Here is a 22,606-nt window from a genome sequence, read left to right as displayed (position 1 = left end):
ATGACTACCCTAAAAGGTCAAAAGTATGGAAGATAACCCTATAATAAATCCCATTAATTATCCTAAGACTAAAGCAATCGTGTTTTTTCTTCTAAGTATTGAAAATATATTGAAAGATATATTATTTTTAACATCAATATATTAAAATAATCTAAAAATATATATAAAATTACTAAAATTTAAAAAAATTTAAAAGTGTGGTTAAGTTGCTATGCCAAATAACACGTAAATATCCCATAAAAACATCTTGTTAGAACAAACAAAAAAGATATAGATATATCAAAAAAAAAAAACATTCTACTCATTTGCATTCATTATCCTCCTCTACTTCTTGTCCAACAACGTAACATACATGGCATTTATAGTTTCTTTCCTCCCACAATCGATCTTGCTAATTTAAGCATGGAGGGTCTCCAATGTTATATAGGAAACTTTTTTTGCTTGAGAAAAATCCTAGGATTTCTTGAAGCTTATTCCAAGCTTCGTCACTTTCATGGTTGTGGCTGATATATTCAACCTTTCCTGACTAAGGAAGAAGAGTTTTTTCATGTTCAGGAATATCGGAAAAACAACATAGCTGCTACCTAATTTCTGAATACCAGCATTTGCATTCAGTGACATTAGTGAATTTGTTTTGTGAGTTTGCTTTATTGCGATCAAGATTGGTGATGCAGGATATTGATGCTTCAAATATCGATGATGCCTTTTATAGGTATAAGATGCCCAAGATGATTACCAGATCAAGGGCCGAGGAAAGCATCAAGACAAACATTGTCAATATGGTTAATATTGGCAAGGCCGACTTCTTATACTACAAGTACTTCGGTTGCGAGCTTGGTGCACAATCCAAATTTGATGCGAAAACAGGGATTTCACTTATAAATGGTTCTCATGACACTGCCAAACTAGCTGGCCTTCTTGAGAATTTTTCAAGAAATATGTCCAGTGTTATGGCTGTGGAAACTCTGGGACTGAGATAATCACCACCAAAAGCCTGATGATCCAGTTGAAATGTACTGTTTGTGGTTTTGTGTCACATGTTGATATGAAGCTCACCACTTTCACTGTGAAGAATCCTTCTGAAACAAAAAAAGGATTGAAGGATAAAAAGGCAATGAGGAGGGCTGAGAAGGAGCGACTGAAGGAAGGTAAAAATGCTAATGAGGAGCAGAAGAAACTGAAGAAGAAAGGTAAAAAGAAAGGGTCTTCTAAAAGATGTCCAAGCAAAAGCTAGCTCTACGAAAAAGAATGCAAACATTTCTGATGAGGAATGTTTGTCACCAACTCATAGCCAAGTTGATGAGAAGGAAGAAGTTGACGATGAAGATGATGTCCAGAAGCAAACCGACACATCTCTCGAGGCAGGTTGCAAATGCATTCAAAAGCAATTGAGTGTGCGCTTCACCATCTCGAGAGGAGAAACCAACAGCTGAGAATGGAAATTCAAGAACTCATGAAACTCTCGTCAATGAGGTGAAGGTGAACCTGAAGTCTTTTCTTGCTTTACTTACTGGTCAGCTTAGGAAACGGTCTTAAATATTGGAAAGTTATCTGTACCCTTTCATTTTATTTTATATTTAATTTTATTAATTAGAATTAAAATAGTGAGACTCGTGACTATTTAATTAACAAATTAAAAGTTTTAATATCATGTTAAATAAATATCTCAACCCAAACACTTTAAATTATTAAATAAAATTTCAAAATATAATTTATATAATTTTTCTAATATGTTTGAGACATTTTTCAACGGTGTTTAAAAAGGATTTTCCAAAGGTGGATGTCGAGAACAAGAATTATTGGCTGCTGTTGCTCAGAATGAGGGATCACAATTACTTGTGCTCCGAGCAATTGAGGAATTATATGGGAAGCAAGCTCGAATGCATTGAAGGAAGTGGCTCTTGTCCTGAAAGCACTCTAGGATGCTGATGTCCTGGAGGAAGAGTACATCGTGCAGTAAATTTAAGAAGGGCTAGAGAGAGACAGCATGGATTCTCAGATTTGGAAGAAAGTTCAGCCCTTCTTCTGATTGTCTCCAGGGATACCGAATCCGAGTTCGAGGAAGAATGATGTGCTTTTCTCTCGTTTATTTTGCAAGTCCCGAGTATGAGTCTGTCATGGTGGTTGTGTGATGAATAAAAGAGTCATTGATTCGGTCTTTTAGTAGATAGGTCCATGGAGTGTTACTCTTTATCTTGCAGTCTAGATTGATTCTAGAGTCTTTTGTACTTTGGTGGGGTGTCCTGTTGCCTTGTCTTGCTGCACTTAATGAGTATATTTTGCAATGAAGCTTTATGGTGAACCTGTCATAATCTTCATTGCATTCATGGTATCTTAATGCTTCTTGTGCTTCTCGATCTTGTTGATTTTGAAAATTTTATTTGAGATTAGAGGTCCCTTTCCTTTCAGTTGATGAACATTCAACATGAGTTACTGCTGCGTGCAGTCTTTTTGCACATGCACAGGGGTCTTCTTTTCCTGAGTCCCCTGCAATTGTCTCATTTACTCAGTTTTATTAAATTTAACTATGAGCGTGCAATTAACCATTAACTGGTAATTGATATTTCCGTACGTTTTTTTTTAATGATAAAACATTTTAAGCATAAAGTGTTTAATGTACGGAATTCCGACCGGTGATGTACTGATATTTGCTCATAGGAAGTAAAGCACACTGACACAATATTTAACGTGGTTCGGCAAACCGCCTACATCCACGGGAGAAGTCATTGCATTATATAGGGAGAGAACAAGATTTACAACAATAGAGGAGGAGGAATCATCCCCTCTTTGGCAACTCTCAACCTCACTCTATTTCTCTCTTTTCAGTGCTGCAATGGCAGCTACTGTTGGCTGCCTTGGCAGCCCACTCTCTCCTACATTTCTCACATCTTTGGCTCTACACACTCTCTCTTAACTCTCTCATTTTGCTCTCTAACATATGCCTCTATTTATAGGCATCCATGGCAGCTCCACTTGTTCTTTGGTCAATAATGGTGGCCACCGTCTCCAGCTCATTCAACAATGGTGGCTGCCAATAGTCAATGGTTGGTGCCAACCATTTGCTGCACATGCAATGGCAACAACCCAACAATCACCCCCTTTGCCATTCATGTGGGCAATTGTCTTCTTGCTTCTTCAGCACATGCTTGCATTCTGCAGCTCTTCCAAGCTTATCATTCTGAGAGCGTCTTTGGCCAAGTTTTCAGGTACTTGCCAAACCTTTTAATCACCAGAGTCATCCAAGCACCCCTTTGCTCACTCCAAAGGATCACTTCAACCAGATGGTTTGTCATATCTCATCTGAAGAGTGTTTAACGCTTGTCTCTGGAACAACATCCCCCTTCAAGCATATCAACCATGCTTGGCCCGGAATGATTTATCAAGCCTTACACCAAGGCTTACAACACCCCCTCAAACGGATATTTCCAAGTGCGACAGTCATTGAGTATTTTAATGTGATCACGAGCTCACCACTCTTCCAAGAGTCTACTCATCCCGGAGTTGCGTCTGCCCTTTGTTCCTCCCTAGGAACCACGCCTTACTTCTCCGCGAGTCTCCCGCTCTTAGTCTCAAGAGTCCAGGTGGCTCTCCCTTTTAACCATGGGGACAGCCCATTAAAGGTTGATCCATCTCTATCTTCATACTCTGAGTATTACAATGTCATTACTGAGCTCACCACCTTGACAAGAGTCAACTTGTTCCCGGAACCTGCGCATGCCCTCTGCTCCTTCATAGCAGTCGCGTCTTAATGCTCCACAAGCCATCCACTTATTGTCTAAGGCAAATGTCTTCTAGCTCATTGATCTTTAGCATGGGGGCAATATCCATGAAAATAAATCCTGCATTTGTCTCCATACTCATCATAGCCTCTTCATTGGCTATACACTTGTCCACTTATATCCAGCCATCACATCGGCTCTGGGGCATTCTGAACTGGGCTCCTATCATGGCCCTCACACCTTCTCCTGAGGTGTCTCTGCCTGTCGTCATGAGACGGTCTAAACTTGGACTCATATCATGGTCCTCACACTTTCCATCCGAGGTGTCTCCGCATGTCGTCATGAGACGGTCTGAACTTGGACTCATATCATGATCCTCACACCTTCCATCCGAGGTGTCTCCGCCTGTCGTCATGAGACGGTCTGAACTTGGACTCATATCATGATCCTCACACCTTCCATCCGAGGTGTCTCCGCCTGTCGTCATGAGACGGTCTGAACTTGGACTCATATCATGGTCCTCACACCTTCTCCTGAGGTGTCTCCGCCTGTCGTCATGAGACGGTCTGATCTTGGACTCATATCATGGTCTGCACACCTTCTGTCTGAGGTGTCTCTGCCTATCGTCATGAGACGGTCTTATCTTAGACTCATGTCATGGTCCTCACACCTTCCATCCGAGGTGTCTCTGCCTGTCGTCATGAGACAGTCTGAATTTGGACTCCTATCATGATCCTCACACCTTTCATCCGAGGTGTCTCCGTCTGTCATCATGAGGCGGTCTGTACTTGGGCTCCTTTCATGGCCCACACACCTTTTTGCCTGAGGTGTCTCTGCTCGTCGTCATGCGGCGGTTTCTACTTGGGCTAGTTTCATGGCCCACACACCTTCTGCCTGAGGTGTCTCCGCTCATCGTCATGTGGCGGTTTGTACTTGGGCTTGTTTTATGGCCCACACACCTTCTGCCTGAGGTGTCTCCGTCCGTCATGAAGCGGTCACATCCTCCTTCATCGGGGATGTCTCCAGTGGCTCCAAGATTCTCTACCACCATGTGGACTTGGGAGAGATCACTGCCACTGATCACATAGAAAGAGAGAGTTGCGGTGCACTCTTCGCAATCTTCCATCTCATTTTCTATGTTTGGAGCTTCTATGCCTTTCTGCTTGATAGCTCCACCCACACCAACTCTCTTTGGTGTTTTCGCCTTTCATCGGCGGTCGCACCCCCTTAATTAGGTGCTTCTGCAACAGCTCATCTTTCCATCCTTGCATGCATTGGAAAGGTCCTCGCTTGTTGCCTTTATCAAGAGCACAAGAGACTTCCTGTTGTACAACTTTTTTTTTTCACACAGTCTCTGCTCTGAGCTTCATCTGGGAACTCTTCTTCTCCTTGCATCTGTTGTCTCATTACAGTACCTCGTTGGATCCTTTGGGTACTCCTGCACAATCTCCGTGTGCTCTCGTACAATTTCGGTTCTCCAGATTTCTCCATATTCTTTGCTTTTATGTTTGACAGCAGCTCATCCTGTCACAACATTTATCCAAGTCAAAATAGGGTGTCAATCTTTATCCCTTGTTGTATTTCTCTTCCATTATCAGGGTCTTCATTAATTATCCCTTCGAGAAATTACAGTCACCGAATCTAACTTCTTTGGAGAAATCACCACTCCATCAGATCCTTGAACATACAGAACCCAACTGTTCCTTTGTGCCGTCATCTTGCTAGTCTTCAACAGTTTCATTACAAACTGTTACATATACAAAAATAGTACTGTGTGGATGATCCTTCAACTAAGCAAGTTCCCAGGAAAGATTTGGAGGGGTCACACTGGTCCCGCTTAAAACCCAATCTCCTAGACAGAACTTCTTAGAACGTATCTATCCACCGTACTGTCTTTTCGTATATACAACCATTTGCTAGCTTTGTTGCGGCTTTCCTTTACAAGTGATCTGGGGTATCCCGGTTTTATACCTGATTTCTCAACATCTAACGAGACTACCAGTTCTTAGATTCGTCAAGATTGGTCTTCATCAATTTCCACTCTCCACCTCAAATCGTCCACATGATCGGGTGTCCAAGAGTGTCCCAATTTTGCCTTCCCTCAAGGCAATTAAAATTTCTCCTCACTTAGCAGTTCAACACATGTAATTGGGCAAACATGTGTGACATGTTCTTCTTCATCTCCATCGACCACCATGATGACCTTCAGATGCCTCCTGATCGAGCAATCTCTTTTGTTAATTCACCACCACCACTTTCGATCTCAAATCTCAACGATCGGACCGTACCATTACATCCGGAACGATCAAATTAGCTGGAAACAAGTCTGAAATCGTCCAAATCGTACTTCAGACGGCTAAGATTTGATCAAAACAATTCTGGCTTGATCAACGGCTCAGATTCAATCTCAGATCCGGTTGCACGTAGGATCAGCTACACTGGATCCTGTCCCTCGGCTCGCGGCTCGGCTTCAAAACAGCTCGGCTCAACTCGGCTCGCGGCTGATGATGTGGCAGGTGGGTCCCACGTTGCTGACGTGTCTGCTGACTGGTCGATGATGTGGCTGCTGACATGGCATGCCTACTGTGCATGATGACATCACACTTACATCAGGCTAATGTCATCCCTGGCATGCCTACTGTGCATGCTGACATCACAATTATGTCATGCTGACGTCATTCATATCCGGGTCAGCCATGTGGGTCGGGTCAGCCCATCCGGGCGAAGAAGACGCGTGGGGCGCGTCTGCGCGCGTGGGCAGACGCCTTGCCGGAGAGTGATGGAGAGTGCGGCCATGTTCGACGTCCGATTTTGACGTCGTTTTCACCAGTGGCTTCGTCTGGGCCTCCTCTACACAGTGGTATGGTCAAAACACAATTTTGACAACTTTCATTTTTGAGCAAAAAATCAAACACCCATTTAAACCATCAGCTCTGATACCAATTGTAGGGAATTTCGACCGGTGATGTACTGATATTTGCTCATAGGAGGTAAAGCACACTGACACAATATTTAACGTGGTTCGGCAAACCGCCTACATCCACGGGAGAAGTCATTGCATTATATAGGGAGAGAACAAGATTTACAACAATAGAGGAGGAGGAATCATCCCCTCTTTGGCAACTCTCAACCTCACTCTATTTCTCTCTTTTCAGTGCTGCAATGGCAGCTACTGTTGGCTGCCTTGGCAGCCCACTCTCTCCTACATTTCTCACATCTTTGGCTCTACACACTCTCTCTTAACTCTCTCATTTTGCTCTCTAACATATGCCTCTATTTATAGGCATCCATGGCAGCTCCACTTGTTCTTTGGTCAATAATGGTGGCCACCGTCTCCAGCTCATTCAACAATGGTGGCTGCCAATAGTCAATGGTTGGTGCCAACCATTTGCTCCACATGCAATGGCAACAACCCAACATTTAATACCTTCAAGCTATCTGTACTAGATAATTAACTAATGCTATGACTTCGACTGGATTTCTTTTAAAAATGCCCCTGGTTCTGGGTTTCATCCAAATTCAATTTAATTTTATTTGATGCTAAATGGGAAGCAAAGCCAATTTGACTGTGATGTTGCCATGCTGCATATATTGTAGATTTCACTGTGACCCTTTTTATGTGAAGATGGCTGCAAGAAGCACTGAAAGTAAGTCTGCAACTTATTTTCTAAATCTGATTCGGCAATGGGGAGGAGGATCCTTAGATAGTGCATACTGCATCGAAAAAAATTCTGAGAATTCATTATGAAAAAGAATTTCTGAAAATTCCCATCTGACTAGGAAGTCAAGCCAAGTAATCTCCCATCTCTTACTAAATTATATCTCATTTTAAATATATTTTGCTAGGGTTTATCTTAAAAATTGATTTACTATTTACGAAATGAAAAATTATTTAATTAAGAAAAAAAATTAAAGTTTCCCTGAACAGCACAACGATTCATAACTAGTGATGGAAAGGATACAATACTTGACAAGTTCAGAAAGTTATTATCAGTAGCAACAGCCGAGCAGATGAACCAGCAGTTTTCTGATAGCAGTTTAATCTCCTGACCAGAACAAGCAAAAACCTATGACTTGGAAAATGATTTGTAACAGATAGCACTGCAAAATCACAAAACATGAATACCGTGGGAAATCACAAAAGGGTAAAAAACATGGAGGCAAAATTCTACCACGAAAAGGAAAGATCATTAGATAAAAAATAGCACATTTAAGTTTCAGAAAGTCAGTTTTACTTGAGAATCCTTCAGTAACTTAAAGGCGTCATTGCGTCATTGTCATAGCTTTTCTGCCTTTTTCACAATTGTGATCGCATATCACGTGCAGAAAATCATAGGCAATTCTAGCAGATTATCCCTAAAAAGATGGCAGTTTCCTTCTCCGAGTGTATGGTTAGAGTTTGAATTCCCTCACCAGTGAAGACTGAAGAAAGTCAGCATTTTGTGGGGAGGATTCAAAGTTCTTTCAATAGGATTGTAAGGAGATATTGTGAAGAAACTAAACGATGACCAGAAAAGCTATGCAATATTAAATGGCAGCACGATTAGACCAGTTTCTGCAACACAGTCCATCAAAAGTAAATTGCAATGCATCCTACGGGGATTGGGGGCTGAGCAGAGCGATGCTTCTAAACTTGGAGATATGTTAAAAGTGGGAAAAATATAATTTATCAGTTTAATCAATTTCCTATTTTTATGTGGAAAATTTGACTATCACCAAAACAACCCCGTCAGCCAAATAAATAATTGAAGTAAAATACAACCTTAAACTGCGTATTGACATTTCTTTTTCTTCAGATGGCTGTCGCTGTGGGCTTGAAACAATCAATATTGCACAAACCAACAGATCTTATCATGCCCCCAAATCTGCCACCAGAAGAATTCAATCATCAGTGAAGAAAAAGCAGAACCGCATGCGCATGCCGCCATGTTGGTCACAAAGGATAAAAGAACAAAAGAAAAGCATGCAATGAATGGGGAACAGGAACTCCTAGCTAGCTTACCGATCAATGCTATTCCTCGCTTTCTCATGCTGGTATGAACCATTGCTATCTCTCTCAGGGCGATCCATACTTTTTCTTGATTTCTCTCTCCTATCAGTGCTGCATCTTGATTTCTCTCTGCAGTCTATGCTTAACCTAGGCTTTTCATTTTGCTCAGCACTTAACCTACACCGCTCTCTCTGATCTATGCTTGATATAGAAGCCTCTCTAAAATCTGTGCTCTTTCGATGATCCTCTGTTCGATCCACAATGGGCCCAGAAACATTTCTCAGATGAGATGATTTCTCAATGGCCGAAATGAACTTCTTGAGATGCTTGATGTATTGCGGGAAAAGCTCCAAGTCACAATGATTCCCTCCCTTCACCCATAATGGTTCATACTTCTCTTTACAACACTCCCAAAGCTGCTTACCATGGGACCAATCCACGACATCATCAGCAGTTCCCTGCAAGAGACAGAAATCACAAAGGAATGCAACAGCTCAACAGAGAGTAAACTTGAAAAAAAACTTAGACAGAATGTTGCATGCTAGTAACCATGACACTTTTATACAGTATAACCTTCAGTTTCATTATCCAAAGAAAGAGACAAGTTCTGCGTATTATGGTGGACAAGTTATGTATAATTGCGTATCATGGTGGATGGCATTAGTCAACTATCAAACTAACATGCACATTTATCTCATAAGACAACCACTTAAACTGTACACCAAAATAATATAGCAGAGCCTGTGCTGGTCTTAAAGTACCTTGTTCATAGACCATATGAGTTTAAAGTATATTATGTATCATCTTTTCTTTTCTTTTTTATCCTCACCTGCATTATATTCACTACACAAACAGCAGCATCTCCTAGTTCCATTCAATCGATTATTCTCAGTTTTTTGGACCTTTCAAAAGAGTTTGTCACCTTCATCCATCTTCTTGACATTCAACAGATACTTTTCTTACTGCATTTCTTCATCGTTTTTTTTTTTTCATCCTTTATTTCGGTATTCATTGTCCTTTCTTTAAGCAAATTATTCTCCTTCGGTGTCACCGCATTCTCCAGAGGATGGAATATAGAGTGTACTATCTGATAGAAACATTATGTTTCTATTCTGAAAACTGTAATTTTAAGAAATAAACATGTTTAGACAACTGGTGATTAGTCTTTAAAATTTAAGATGGTTAAAGGTGATATTAAGACCTAGATTTACTCACAGATTATGATGGCATTCTTCTAAACTCAATATCTCTTGCAGCTTCTTTCGTTCTCTCATAAGTTAATGATTTTTTGCCATGAAAACTCAAACGTTTAAATGAATGGTGAGTCTTGCTTTGATTGAAATAAATCCTACCTCACCCATTCTTAAACTATATAGTCAGCTCCATGGATCTTTTGCTCAAACTTAATCTGAGCTATAGTTCAAGTTGATTACAGGATAGTTCAATCACAATCGTTGGAAAGAAGGTATTAAACATGTAGAATAGTTCAATTTGATTACAGGATAGTTGAGTCCCAATCATTGGAAAGAAGGTATTAAACATGTAGAAAGAACAGAACATCTTTTCTACAAATTGCAGCACTCAGAACAATAGTCTGAAATTCTGATCCTAAAGTTAAAACTCATTATTGCATCATAAAATCATCTAGGCAACAGAACTTTCCCAAGTGTAATCCAGAATAAGCAAATGTGAGATTTTTTGGTGTAAACAGGAAGTTATTACAAACAATTTCACTTCATGATTGCATTTATAGGCTATTCACTTAATATAATTTCTGTCTTGTGTGGACAAACCATGCATCTGATACTTCCCATCCAGTGTGGTCATGGGAAAGGAGGATGGAGTGAAGAAGCATTATAGCAGCAAGCTAAAACATCAGAAACATATCACAGAATTTAGCCATCATTTTCAATGCAAAGAAATACTCACATGAATAACCAGTACAGGACAATTGACCAAAGGTATTTTATCGATGTTCTGTGCCATAAAAAAGCAAGAAACCATTAAAATGCAGTTAACTTGTGAATAGCAAAAATACTCAAGACATCAAAGCTCTGCAGAGAGCATTCAGTGATGAAAAATACCTTGTATATGTCGAACCAATAAGTTCTCTTCACTGGATACATTACACGAAGACCAGAAGCAATAGGGCTGTGAAGAACCACAGCCCTTAACTTCGGTAACCGTGTTGCCAAATCTAAAGCGGGTCCACTCCCAACTGACTGTCCATATAAGATAACATCTTCTTCTTTCACCCCATATTTCTCCTCGAGGCACCTATATGCAGCTTCTATGTCAGCATATGTATTCTGCTCAGTTGGCTGTCCAAAAAGAACAGTGACACAACAAACAGTTCAGCTGTCTTCAAAAGAGCGCCAGACTAAAAATATTTCCAAAAAAAACCAAGACCCCATTTAGCTTCAAGAAACCTTAACAACTAAATCCGACTGTCATTTTGGCAGTCCCACAATTGTCAATCAACTAAGAGGAAACAATAATTTGGTTTACTATTATATTTTATATGACTTGTCCAACTTCTCAAACCAAGATTCAAAAAAAAAAAAAAAAAAAACCCATAAAATTCTCCAATTTCATTCCCTTCCATTTTATCTCTTTCCATCATCTGCCAAACAATCCAAAAAAACAAATCTCTCAAGAAAAAGGAGGATTTTTTATTTTCTACCCACCATTTTCTCAATAACCAAACAAGTCAATACCAACAAGAAAAAATCAAATTCCAAAATTTCATTTCCTCCCCTTTTCCCGGCGACCAAACCAATCCCATAAAAACAAGAACAAATTTTCTCTTCTCCCTATATTCTCTCAGTAACCAAACGCAACGACACCAACCAAAGCAGTTTTTTTTAAAAAAAAAAAATCTAATCAAAATAATGTACCTTTCCAGTTGACTGTCCATACCCGCTATAATCATACCTGCATAAATACTCAACAAAAATCAACGCTCGCATTTCTTATTTTTGTAAAAAAAAAAGGTATCAGCTTTGACCAAGTGAACTGACCCCATCAAGTTAACACGGAGATGCAAACTGAGCTCACAAAACAAATCATACATCTGTCCTAGATCAGCTGCATTTCCATGCGAGTATAGCACCGTCAACGACGCCGCAGGATTCTTAAAATACACCGCCACCACCTGATTCCCTCTCTTCGTCTCCAACTTCAACACATCAACTTTTTTCCTATTAGTATTATTATTGTTGTTGTTACTACGTACAGATACCCCCATCACCATCCTTAACTTCTTTCCACAATCCTCCGCCTCCTCCTCCTCCTCCTCCTCCTCCAACTCATACGACGGCGGACTCGGCGGAAAAAACGCGAACTTCGCCGCCATCGTCGATGTCACCGCCCCCATTAAAATAACAAAGTCGAACTAGTAACCAGAGTACTGCTACTTAGATTCAGTTACAATCCAACAGTGGAAAAAATCAAATCTGATTTGACAAGTTAAGTTAGGGGGTGCTTGGCTGGGGAGATAGTGAAAGGAGAGCAAAGGAAAGGAAAAGGGGTTTGTTTTTTGGGGGAGGGAAAGGGGAGGAAATTCCGGCGAGGAAAAAGGAAGGGAAGCACGTGTGACTATAGACGTAGGACGGTAGGAGGAGTTTTAAACGGGGGAGAGGGAGAGGAAGATGGAGATTGTGTCTGTGACTGTGACAGTGATGGTGATGTTAAATTTGGACAAACACACGTGTCCTTGTGAGGAGAGGTGAGGGGATGATGTGTTTCTTGGGGGACTTTTGCCAGCAGCTTTAATTAAGTGGCCTTATGGTTTGGTCCGTCAACATTATAATGTTTGTGTGATGGGATTTTTTAGGTTGTTTTCTTTATTCTCGTAAGCATTATTATTTTCGAAGCATGGTACGGTGTCTTTGCTTTCTTTTTTCTTTCTTTTTTTCTTTTTTTTTTGTGTGCGCGTTTTATTGCCAATTGCCACGTATTGTGCGTCATTCAGCCTTTCAAATGATACTACTTGAATGAGTGAAGAGTATTTATTATAGCAGTTGTTTTTAAATATTTTTTTTTATTTAAAATAATATTTTCAAAAATATTATTTTTAATATTATTATATCAAAATAATTTAAAAATATCAAAAAAATTAATTTAAAGTAAAAAATTAACTTTTTTCAAAAATATTTTTGAAATTCAAAAATTAACAGGCTCTGAATTATAGCTTTATGGTCAAGGGCAGCAGTTACATTGTTGTTTTATAAGATTTTTAATTTTTTAAAAAAATTATTTTTTAATATTTTTAAATTATTTTAATATGATAATTTTAAAAATAAAGTTTTAAAAAATATATTATTTTAATAAAAAATATTTTAAAAAGTAACTCTTTACCCATCATCTCAAACACTAATATATTCTAGGTGTATGATTACGCCATCATTGAGTTGTTAGGTTAATTTATGAGTCATTTAATTAACTCATATTGATTATTTTTTTATTAAAAAAATATTATTTTTGATGTTGACTTGAAATCTTGAATAGACTTATCACAGTTAATAATTTATAGGTCCATCCGTCGAGTTAATGGAGTTTGCAGAGATTAATATTTTTTCTAGTACAGATTAAAACCGCTTGGGTCACAAATTTCTCAGCCTTCGTTTAACAATTATGGATGGGCATGATATTAGGAATAGACTGGCCTAATATTCTTTTTTCTGAACGGGTCTTGCATAAACTTCGAAAATTTGATCAAATTATTAGAGCAAACTAATATTGAGAAATTGCCATTTAACCACATAGATTTCCTGGTTTTTTCTTTGTTTTGGATGTTAATTACTTATAAATCCCATTTATCTAAATTAAATTGTGAAATTTGAAATTCCAAGGGAGCCAGTGAATCAACATGTGCAAGTTAAATAATTTTTAAATATTTAAATCATGTTTAGAAGTGTAGTTGTAGTTGCTTTTCAAAATATTTTTTATTTTGAAATACATCAAAATAATACTTTTTTTATATTTTAAAAATTATTTTTGAGATCAGCATATCAAACGATCCAAAACATAAAAAAAATAATATTTGAATTTTTTAAAAACACGGGTTGTCCAGCATTTCCAAACACATTTCCAAACTTTGAATCATTTTTGAATTTTGAATTCAAAGTGCTTTTCAATTTTTCATTCTGAAATGCATCAAAATGATATTTTTTATTTTTTAAAAAATTATTTTTAAGATCAACGTATCAAAACGATCCAAAACATTAAAAAAATTAACTTTTAACAAAAAAATAAAATTTTAAATTTTTTAAAAACACGAATTGTCCCGCATTTCCAAACATTTTTTTAGACACAAGCTTCTTCTTTTTCTTTTTTATTTTTCTTCAATGATAAAAGGCCTCCTTAGATAGATTTATATACCAATTAAATCTTCTTTTCTGTACGATTTTTTTTATAAAAATAAAAAACACATCTCTTATAAAAGATTTAATAAGCTCTTTTGAGTGCTGGATTTAAGATTTTAAACTCAAAAGTTAAAAATGAAAACATGTTTTTTTAATCACCAAATGAAACTCCTAGATTATATAAATTAATTCCTAGTTGGATTCAAATTGAGGGTACATGTTGTCTCATCCTCCTCCATCATCACTACAATTATTCAACTTTGAGAACTAAAAGATGGATAATTAGATAAGCTCCTTGTTGAATCAATCATGAGTTGAAACTCCCAAATTAAGGGTCCATGCTGTCTCATCCTCCTCCATCATCGCTACAATTATTCAATTTTGACAACCAAAGGGTGGATAAATGGAGCCAAACTTGAAGAGCTGCTTTTACAGGACATTATGGTCGCGGTTATATTTTGAACGGTGTTTGGTAGTGGAGTTAAAATATTGTTTGTTTAAAGGTTATTTTAAAAAAATTAATTATTTTTAATTGTTTTTTTATCTTTTTGACATGCTAATGTAAAAAATAAATTTTAAAATTATTCTTAGAATCCCAGTTAATAGTTTAAATTATTAAGTTGAGAAATTTTTTTAATATGGTACAAATGATCATGAGTTCAAATTTCATTATTTTTATTCTAATTAATAAAAATTAAATACAAGATATTTCAAATCTATTCAAAGAACTTTTACCTAAAAAATATTATAAAATAATATAAAATTATTCTTAAAACTTCAAATAATAAATAAAATTATTAAAACCTCAAATAATAAATAAAATTATTAAATTATTATTGGATTGAAAAGTGTTGTTACAGTGACAATCATCAATTATTCAACTCCTATCCTTCGCCCCCATGATTGGAGCATCTGGTGTTTTTTATTTTTTTCCAATGCTTCACTCACTCACTTGAATACCCTTTTGTCGAATGAAGCAGGAATATTTGGTTTATGCTACGTATCTTCGTCTACAAATGAGGAATGTGGCATAATTTTAAAAATAAAATTGACCAATTTCACCATAGATAATTGTTTAATAATTGTCAACGCAAGGTTAAGCACATCTCACATTTGAAGTTTTCTACTTCATAGTTTTGAAACTTCAAAACTCAACTTGATATAGTGGGTTAACTCAAAACCTGGCTGATTCATAACTAAAACGAGATAGGATTTTAAAAAAATAGAAAAAGGAAAAATTCAGGGTGACCTGATTAACCCGGTAAGATTCGGTCAAAAATTCAGTTGTAACTCATTGACTTTTATTTTTTTACTAAAATAATATCGTTTTGATTTTTTTAAAAAAAATTTGATCTAAACAACCCGGTCAAAACTTAAAATTTAAATCTTAAACCGAACCGGGTTTAAAAACTATATTATAAATATGAAATTGAAATTCAATTTCCGTTGGTGGCTATAATTAATAGATCTTGAAAATTGCAATCATCATTGTCCAAACTCGAAACACGCAAGCTCGCATTCACAAAGACAAAAGGGATTTGGATAAACGCGAGGAAGAACAGATGGGGTTGGGGACAGGTGGGAGGAGAGAATGGGGAGACATTTTTGTGATGATTGCAATTGAATTTTCCTCATAAATTTGCGAAGATTTCTTCTTTTCATTCAGATCTTGACATTTGGCGAGGGGTTTTAGAATTTCTTTCAAGGGCTCCACTTACATGAGAAATTGATAGCTATCTCTCATTTCATTGTCTGGGCCATGTTTTTGTACCTAACAGAATTGAGATTATTTTGATGTTGGGCATCTCCCTTTTTTTCAAAAAAAAAAAAATCAATTATGTGCTGTCAGCTTTATTGTGTTTTTTTTTTTTTTTTTGCTTATTTTTGTGGTTAATTAGATTATTTTGTCAGATTATACATAAAAAATTTATAGTGTTTAAGCTGTAATAATGATATATTATAAGTTATATAGCTTGAGCTATTTATTAATATACCATGTTATTACCTCATACCATCAAATCCAAAAAATCAATTACATTGAGAGTTTAAATGGAAACAATCGGTTTCTTAAATATTCAAAATTAGTGTAATTACTATGAATTGCCTCTTGAAGATATTTCTATATTTATTTAATAGTTAACATGAGAAGATCTGGAAAAAAAAATTGAGTTGTGGGAATAATGCACTGAAAAGAGATTTTGAGTTGATTTTAAGATTTTTGTCCAATTTATTTTATTCTATATCACTGAACTATGCAAAACATATATATTAGTTTTTGAAAATAAATTAATCATAATAATCAACCAATTAATACTATAGACATGAGAAATAAAAGATGAAAGATATCATCTCCTTAAGAATTGACAAGACTGTTAAAGAATTATTTAACTCAATAATTTAAATTGTTAGATGAAGTTCTAGATATGATTTATATTATTCTCTCTAACATATTCTTTGAAATGAATGTCCTTTAAGTTTGAAACTTACACAAATCTATTTTATCTCGTGTTTAATTTTTATCAAATAAATATGAATAATAAAATTCAAACCCATGACTATTTAGTCATTAAAACTCTCATACTATGTTAAAAATTCAATTCAATCTAATAAATTAAATATAATTTATATTATCCTAGGAAATATTCTGCTCGAAACTCTTTATGGCATTACAGTACACAGAGACGGATGCTGTTTTCCCTGCCTTTCTGTAAAACAGTACAAGGGTTATTATACCTGCAGGCCCAGATCATATGATTATGAATCTCTCAGCAGGAGCACAAGTACAACCTGTTTTTTTGAAGGCTCTCGCCTACTGTACAATCAAATTGCAACGACAATCTTGAAGCAGTTGTTCTTACAGACAGGCTGTTGAGTTTTCAGAATCCAAGGTCTGCTCCATGCTCCATGCTCCATGATACTTCTGCTCACAGGTAGTTCATCAACCAAGTTTAATCCGCGTCAAGGAATGGCATCAATGCTTTAAAGGAAGGACCACAAATTCTGGACAAGGAGTTTATCTACTGAGATTAACCCGTTTTATTTTTTTTATTTCTTTTTCAATTATTAGTGAGAATTGTTTTCCTTCTCGGAAAAAATATGGGAACTTGATGCTCAATACTCTTTCGTTTTTTCCTTCTAATTCTGGGATTCAAGGAGCTCAAGGACTAATTAACTATTAACTAATTACCTTTATTTACTAAAACAAAGCGGCATGCTTCGTGGATTTTCAATGTTCATTCACTTATAATAAAAGTAGCAATGATTCTTTATTCTTTTATAATTTGGTGAGGTTTTGTCTTTTTGTCCCTTCTTTTTTTTTTTTACAGTTTTTAAGTTGGCTGGTTCGGATAATTTTTTTGGTTATTTTTTTTATAATTGATTGTTTTTTTTAATTTTATATTTTAATATTGGGTTGATTAAAATTTATTTTTATAGGGCTATTATTATCTCATAATCAAGATCACAGGTTTTTGCGGGTTAACCACGTTGGCTTGAGCTTTTTTGGGTCCTTTTTTAATTGAGTTTTTTTCTTTTTCAATTTCATCTTTTCATATTGGGTTGATCAAGATTTTAACTTCATAATTGTTTTTTTATTTGAAGTTATCACGGTCTCATGATTTGGGTTTGACAAGTTAACTTGGATTGACTAAGACATTGTTTTTTGTTTTTTAATTGATTATTTGAACGTTATTTTTTTTTTATTTTTTAATTGATTATTTTTTTTTTCACAACTTCATCATTTGATATTGAGTTGATTAAGAATTTAACTTTATTTTTTTTATATGGAGCTATCATGGTCTTTTGATCAAGATCACAATGTTTTGTGGATTAGCTAGGTTGATTTGGGGTTTTTTGAGTCATTTTTTAATTGAGTGTTTTATTAATCAATTTCATCCTTCAATATTGGGTTGATCAAGATTTGAACTTCATATTTTTTTTTTCTTTGGAGTTATCTCGGTTTCATGATCCAGAATTAGCAAATTAACTTGAATTGATTCAGGATATGTTTTTTAATTTTTTTAATTAATTTTTTTTTCAATTCAATCATTCAACACTGAGTTGATTGAGAATTGTGCCTCATATTTTTTTTATTTGCTTTCTATAAGATTATCACGGTCTTATGACTTGGGTTAGGATTAACTTGGTTGCCTCGAGTTTTTTTCTCTTATTTATTTTATTTTATTTTCAATTTCATCCTTTAATATTGGATTGATTGAGAATTAGACTTTATAATTTATTTCGGTTCATTTTCTATGAAGTTATTTCGGTCTCATCACTCGGGTAACGAGTTTGGTCACTCGAATCATTTTGTTTTTCATGTTTAATTTTTTTTTTCAATTTTATCCTTCAACATTGGGTTGATTGAGAATTGAGCTTCATAATTTGTTTCAATTTTTTTCTATGTGATTATCTCAGTTCCATGATTAAAATTTGACAGGTTAATCTGGATTGATTCGACTCATTTTTCTAATTGAATTTTGTTATCAATTTTATCATTCAATATTGATTTGATTGAGAATTGAGCTTAATAAAAAAAAAATTATTTCCTTTCTATAGGGTTATCAGGATCTCATAACCTAGAATAGAGATTTGGTAGGTTAACCCAAGTTAATCCGAGTAAGTCAAAGTAGATCCAATATGTTGTCGTCTTAATTTTTGTTTTTTAAAAAGACATCGTTTTAAATTTTCTTAGTCAAACTATATTTTTTTATCAGTCGTTTGGATTATTTTTAGACCTGCAAAGTCGAATATGTCACATTGGATCAGCCTTTATATAATTTAATTGTTTTTGCTAGAAAACTTGTTAACAACACCTAAATATTTTTTTTATGCGCAATAAAAATATGATATGATTTGTAGCGTAGCACGAACAATTATCTATTATTAACTATTACCTTCTCTACTAAAAGAACCAACCTATTTAAATCAATTCTATTACATCGGACAACTCTCACACAATTTAATTTTAAACACGTGCTAAGTAAGTAGTTAGGTCGAAAAAATTTTTTCAACCAATTTTATCCTCATTTTTTTTTTACCAATTAGCTAAATTGTTTTTGAAGCGACCAAGTTGATTAGAATACATCAAAATAACTCTTATATTATTTAATTTTAAATCTAGATTAGACAAGAAATTCATTAGAAAGTGCTATTATAAAATAATTAAAGGGAGGGGAGTTGTTAAAAAGTAGCAACATTATGTGGGCACTTATTAAACAACTTGAAGGCTTCACACCCTAGAAAATGAAGAAAATCATCATGGAATCTATCATTATCTAACAAATACACAATTATCAAAAGTTAAAAAAATGTCTACTCTCACCACTATCTCTCACTACAAAAGGCTTTCTTCTAGCTCATGCAAAAGAAAAAAAGAGTGCAGATCAAAGTAGATATTAGAAAATATTCAAGCCCGTTTGAATACCTATTTAAGTAGAGAGTTGGCATAGCTTCTCTAATCTTTGTAAGAATTCTCACAAATAAAGTTGTATGGATAAATATTTTTTTATTTAATTACCATTCCATCCTTCTACTAGTCCAAATTGCTCAATAGCCTCCTTCTTTCTTTATACATTTTTCTTTAAAAAGATTTTTTTGGACCGACAGAGCATAAAAGACAAATTCAGTAGTTAACTCTCTAAAAGAAATGCAGTAGCAACTTTGATTATTAAAATTAGAGGTGAGAAAAAACTGAAAAATTAAAAAAACTGAGAAAACTGGAAAAAAAAATAATCGAAAAAACCGAACCATGAAAAAACCGATTAAAATTTTGCAAAAACCGACCGGTTCGGTTTTATAAGCCTGAAACCGAAATAACCGAATTGAACTGAACCCAAACAAAAAAAAACCAGAAAAAAACCGAGCCAAACTGGAAAAAATCGAGCTAAACTGGAAAAAATCGAGCCAAACCGGTTTGAACTGGTTTTTGTCCTAAAAAACCAAATCAAACCGAACCGAAACTTGCCGATTTGAACCGGTTTTAATTTTTTTTTAAATTTTAGTTTGGTTATTTTTTTGATAAAACTAAACCAAACCAAAAATAATCACTCCTAATTAAAATGGCACACCAGTTTCGCTGCCCGCGCACGTTGGGTAAGGATTTGAAGTTTTTTTTTAAAAATCAACAGCTGTAATTTCATAACATATCAAATTGGGCGGTCTTAATTTGATTTGAGGAAAAGCATTTATAAGACAATGATACTCAAACTTTGGTTTTTGTTTCTGGAAAAATAAAATTAAACAACATTGTTCTCTTGAATGTATAAAAAGAATGGTAAAACTGTGAGAAACATTTTTGTTAAACTAATCTAACGGGTTAATTTTAAAATTAAATCATATGAGAATTGTCATGATTTGACACAGATAATTTGATGAATTTAAAATCATCCTAAATAATTGAGAAAAAAATAATTTGATTTTTTTAAAAACAAATTAAAAATGATAGTCTTTTCTATTCATCTTCTTCTCTCTCTAATTGAATTTTTATTAAGCTCGATTGGAATGAAATTCATGATTAAATAAATAATAATAAAAAATGTCTAGTTTGTGTAATTAATACGCTAGAGTATGAGGAAGGCTACAACATTAGAGAGGTGCATGTGACTTCTTTAAAGTTCCGATGATGGGTTTTTTTTGGTGTAGTTGGAATAATTCTGGTGGAGGCTTCCTCTTAAAATGACGTGTGGCGGCAATGGAGCTCTAGTATAATTTCAAAATTTGATTCTTTTTTTCTTTTTATTTTCTCTCTTCTCCACTCGGTTTCTAAGCCTAAATTATTTTCTTCTTCCTAGGGATGCATTTTTTTTTTCCTAATTTTCAATTGTAATACTTTTAATTTTAATATTTTTAAAAACAAAAAAATCAAAACATTTTCTTTACAAAATCAAGCTACAACTCGATAACAAAATGCTTGTTTTGAAAACCCCACATCAAGCCTATCTAAACAAACAACAAAGACAAATCTTGAATAAAAACAGCATGAAATGATTAAATAAAAAAAAATCATGACAGAAAAAATTATAGCTTGGGAATCCACAGTACATTTATTTATGGTAGCATAGTCGTTGAAATAGTAAAATGCTCAGCTTTTTTACATATTGTTTTTCTCAGCCTGGATCTCCTGGCAACTTTCCACCTGGTAAACCTCCAAAATAACTCCACTGACTTGGTTACGGTATGAGCCTTGATACGGAAATGACTGCATGTTTTCTCTACAGGAACTGTTATTGACAATAGTCTGCCATCCAAGAAACAATGATTTCTATCTCTGTGCTCATGCGGGAATGATTGTGAGTGTCACATAATGCTTTTTAGATACCTGCGTTTTGGGATCTCATCGTGATTTCTTGAATGTGCTTTCCTTTGGCTGTAAGAACGTCCAGTCTTGTTAGGTTCATCTGTAACTTTTACCCCTTGTTTCCATGCACAGGTGATTGCTAACCCGCCCGTCTGAGGAGGTCGTCAACCTTCCCACAATATTTCACTGTCTAAAACTACCCCTGAATCCGGGTTGGAGATTCTTACACACCTTTTCATTACAAGGGCAAACCTCTTGCATGCTCCTCGACAGTGCATTTCAGCACTGTTAAGGTGTGCTGTTATAAATTAATGGATGGCCCTGAATGTTCTTTAATTGTTTTTCCTTCTAGAATGAATTGACAAGGAAGTAAAGGTACCTTTGTGATAATGTTTTCCTTCCTTTCGCTAAAATTAACATGTTTTTTGATTCCAGAAGACATTGTTTTTTATTTACTTCGCATGCAATATCCATCTCGCAACGGAAAATACCACAATTCTAAACGAAAACTACTTCGTTTAAGGCATCTGTGAGAAAACATGGAGGGAGACTGATTGAACCACGGCAACTTCTTGGTTGGTTTTCACTTTCCCTCTCCTTTTCTTTGGCCATTGAGCAATAAGTAGGTCAAAAGTTATACTTCATGTTTAAACTTGAAGACTTTTCAAGCTAAAGACTTGGACTTGAAGGTGAGATCTTTGGTAGACCCTCCTAGATCCAGTAAACCTCCTGCAAATACCAGCTATAGGCACCCCTTTATTTATATCCGCCAACAACCATTACAAAAATTAGTGGAGCCTTGAATAGAAGAAGAACAGCTTGTAGTGGAGCCCAACCAATCCATTAGCACCAAAGCATTTTGGTATTTTTTTAAAGATCGTCTCATTTTTAAACCGTGAAAGCTTGTCACTTCATGATCACAGTCAGAACAGGAGTCAAAGCAAGATGATGATCAGTTCAAATTGGAAGAAATTAAATACAAAAAGGGGTGATCTTTGTTGAATAATTCATTCATTTTTTTTTTCAAAAAACAAGCTAACAACAATACTACCATATTTATTTGTGAATCATCACACTTGTCTATCATTTTCTTTCTTTTTTCTTTTATGTTTTAGAATATAATTGGAAGGTTTTTTGCACTCAAAATTATATCTATTTTCTAATCCAATAATATATAAGGGTTTTGTATTTTTTTTTATATGGTATAGTCTATTTTATGAGTCTCACGTTATTC

General features: G+C 35.3%; 1 protein-coding gene and 1 pseudogene across 3 annotated transcripts; one reads left to right on the top strand and one right to left on the bottom strand.

Moving 5' to 3' along the window:
• Positions 1–1,433, top strand: LOC18107374 (eukaryotic translation initiation factor 5-like; annotated as a pseudogene).
• Positions 1,434–7,584: 6,151 nt separating this feature from the next.
• On the bottom strand, positions 7,585–12,442 carry LOC18107373 (uncharacterized). Of its 3 annotated transcripts, none has more exons than XM_024588562.2 (7): positions 11,730–12,430; positions 11,607–11,643; positions 10,794–11,030; positions 10,639–10,686; positions 8,722–9,167; positions 8,482–8,584; positions 7,585–7,820 (listed from the first exon to the last, which is right to left on the bottom strand). In XM_024588562.2, exons 1-6 carry the CDS (start codon positions 12,083–12,085, stop codon positions 8,512–8,514), a joined length of 1,197 nt encoding a protein of 398 aa, XP_024444330.2. In that variant the 5' UTR covers positions 12,086–12,430; the 3' UTR covers positions 7,585–7,820; positions 8,482–8,511. The 3 variants fall into 3 exon arrangements, with proteins under 3 accessions (XP_024444330.2, XP_024444331.2, XP_024444332.2); XM_024588563.2 differs by having other exon boundaries at positions 7,585–7,765; XM_024588564.2 differs by lacking the exon at positions 10,639–10,686 and having other exon boundaries at positions 11,730–12,442.
• Between the last annotated feature and the right edge of the window lie 10,164 nt (positions 12,443–22,606).

The sequence above is a fragment of the Populus trichocarpa genome, chromosome 17 (genome assembly GCF_000002775.5).
Source record: "Populus trichocarpa isolate Nisqually-1 chromosome 17, P.trichocarpa_v4.1, whole genome shotgun sequence".
NCBI classification, from domain to species: Eukaryota; Viridiplantae; Streptophyta; class Magnoliopsida; order Malpighiales; family Salicaceae; genus Populus; species Populus trichocarpa.
This window is presented reverse-complemented; position numbering and strand designations above follow the sequence as displayed.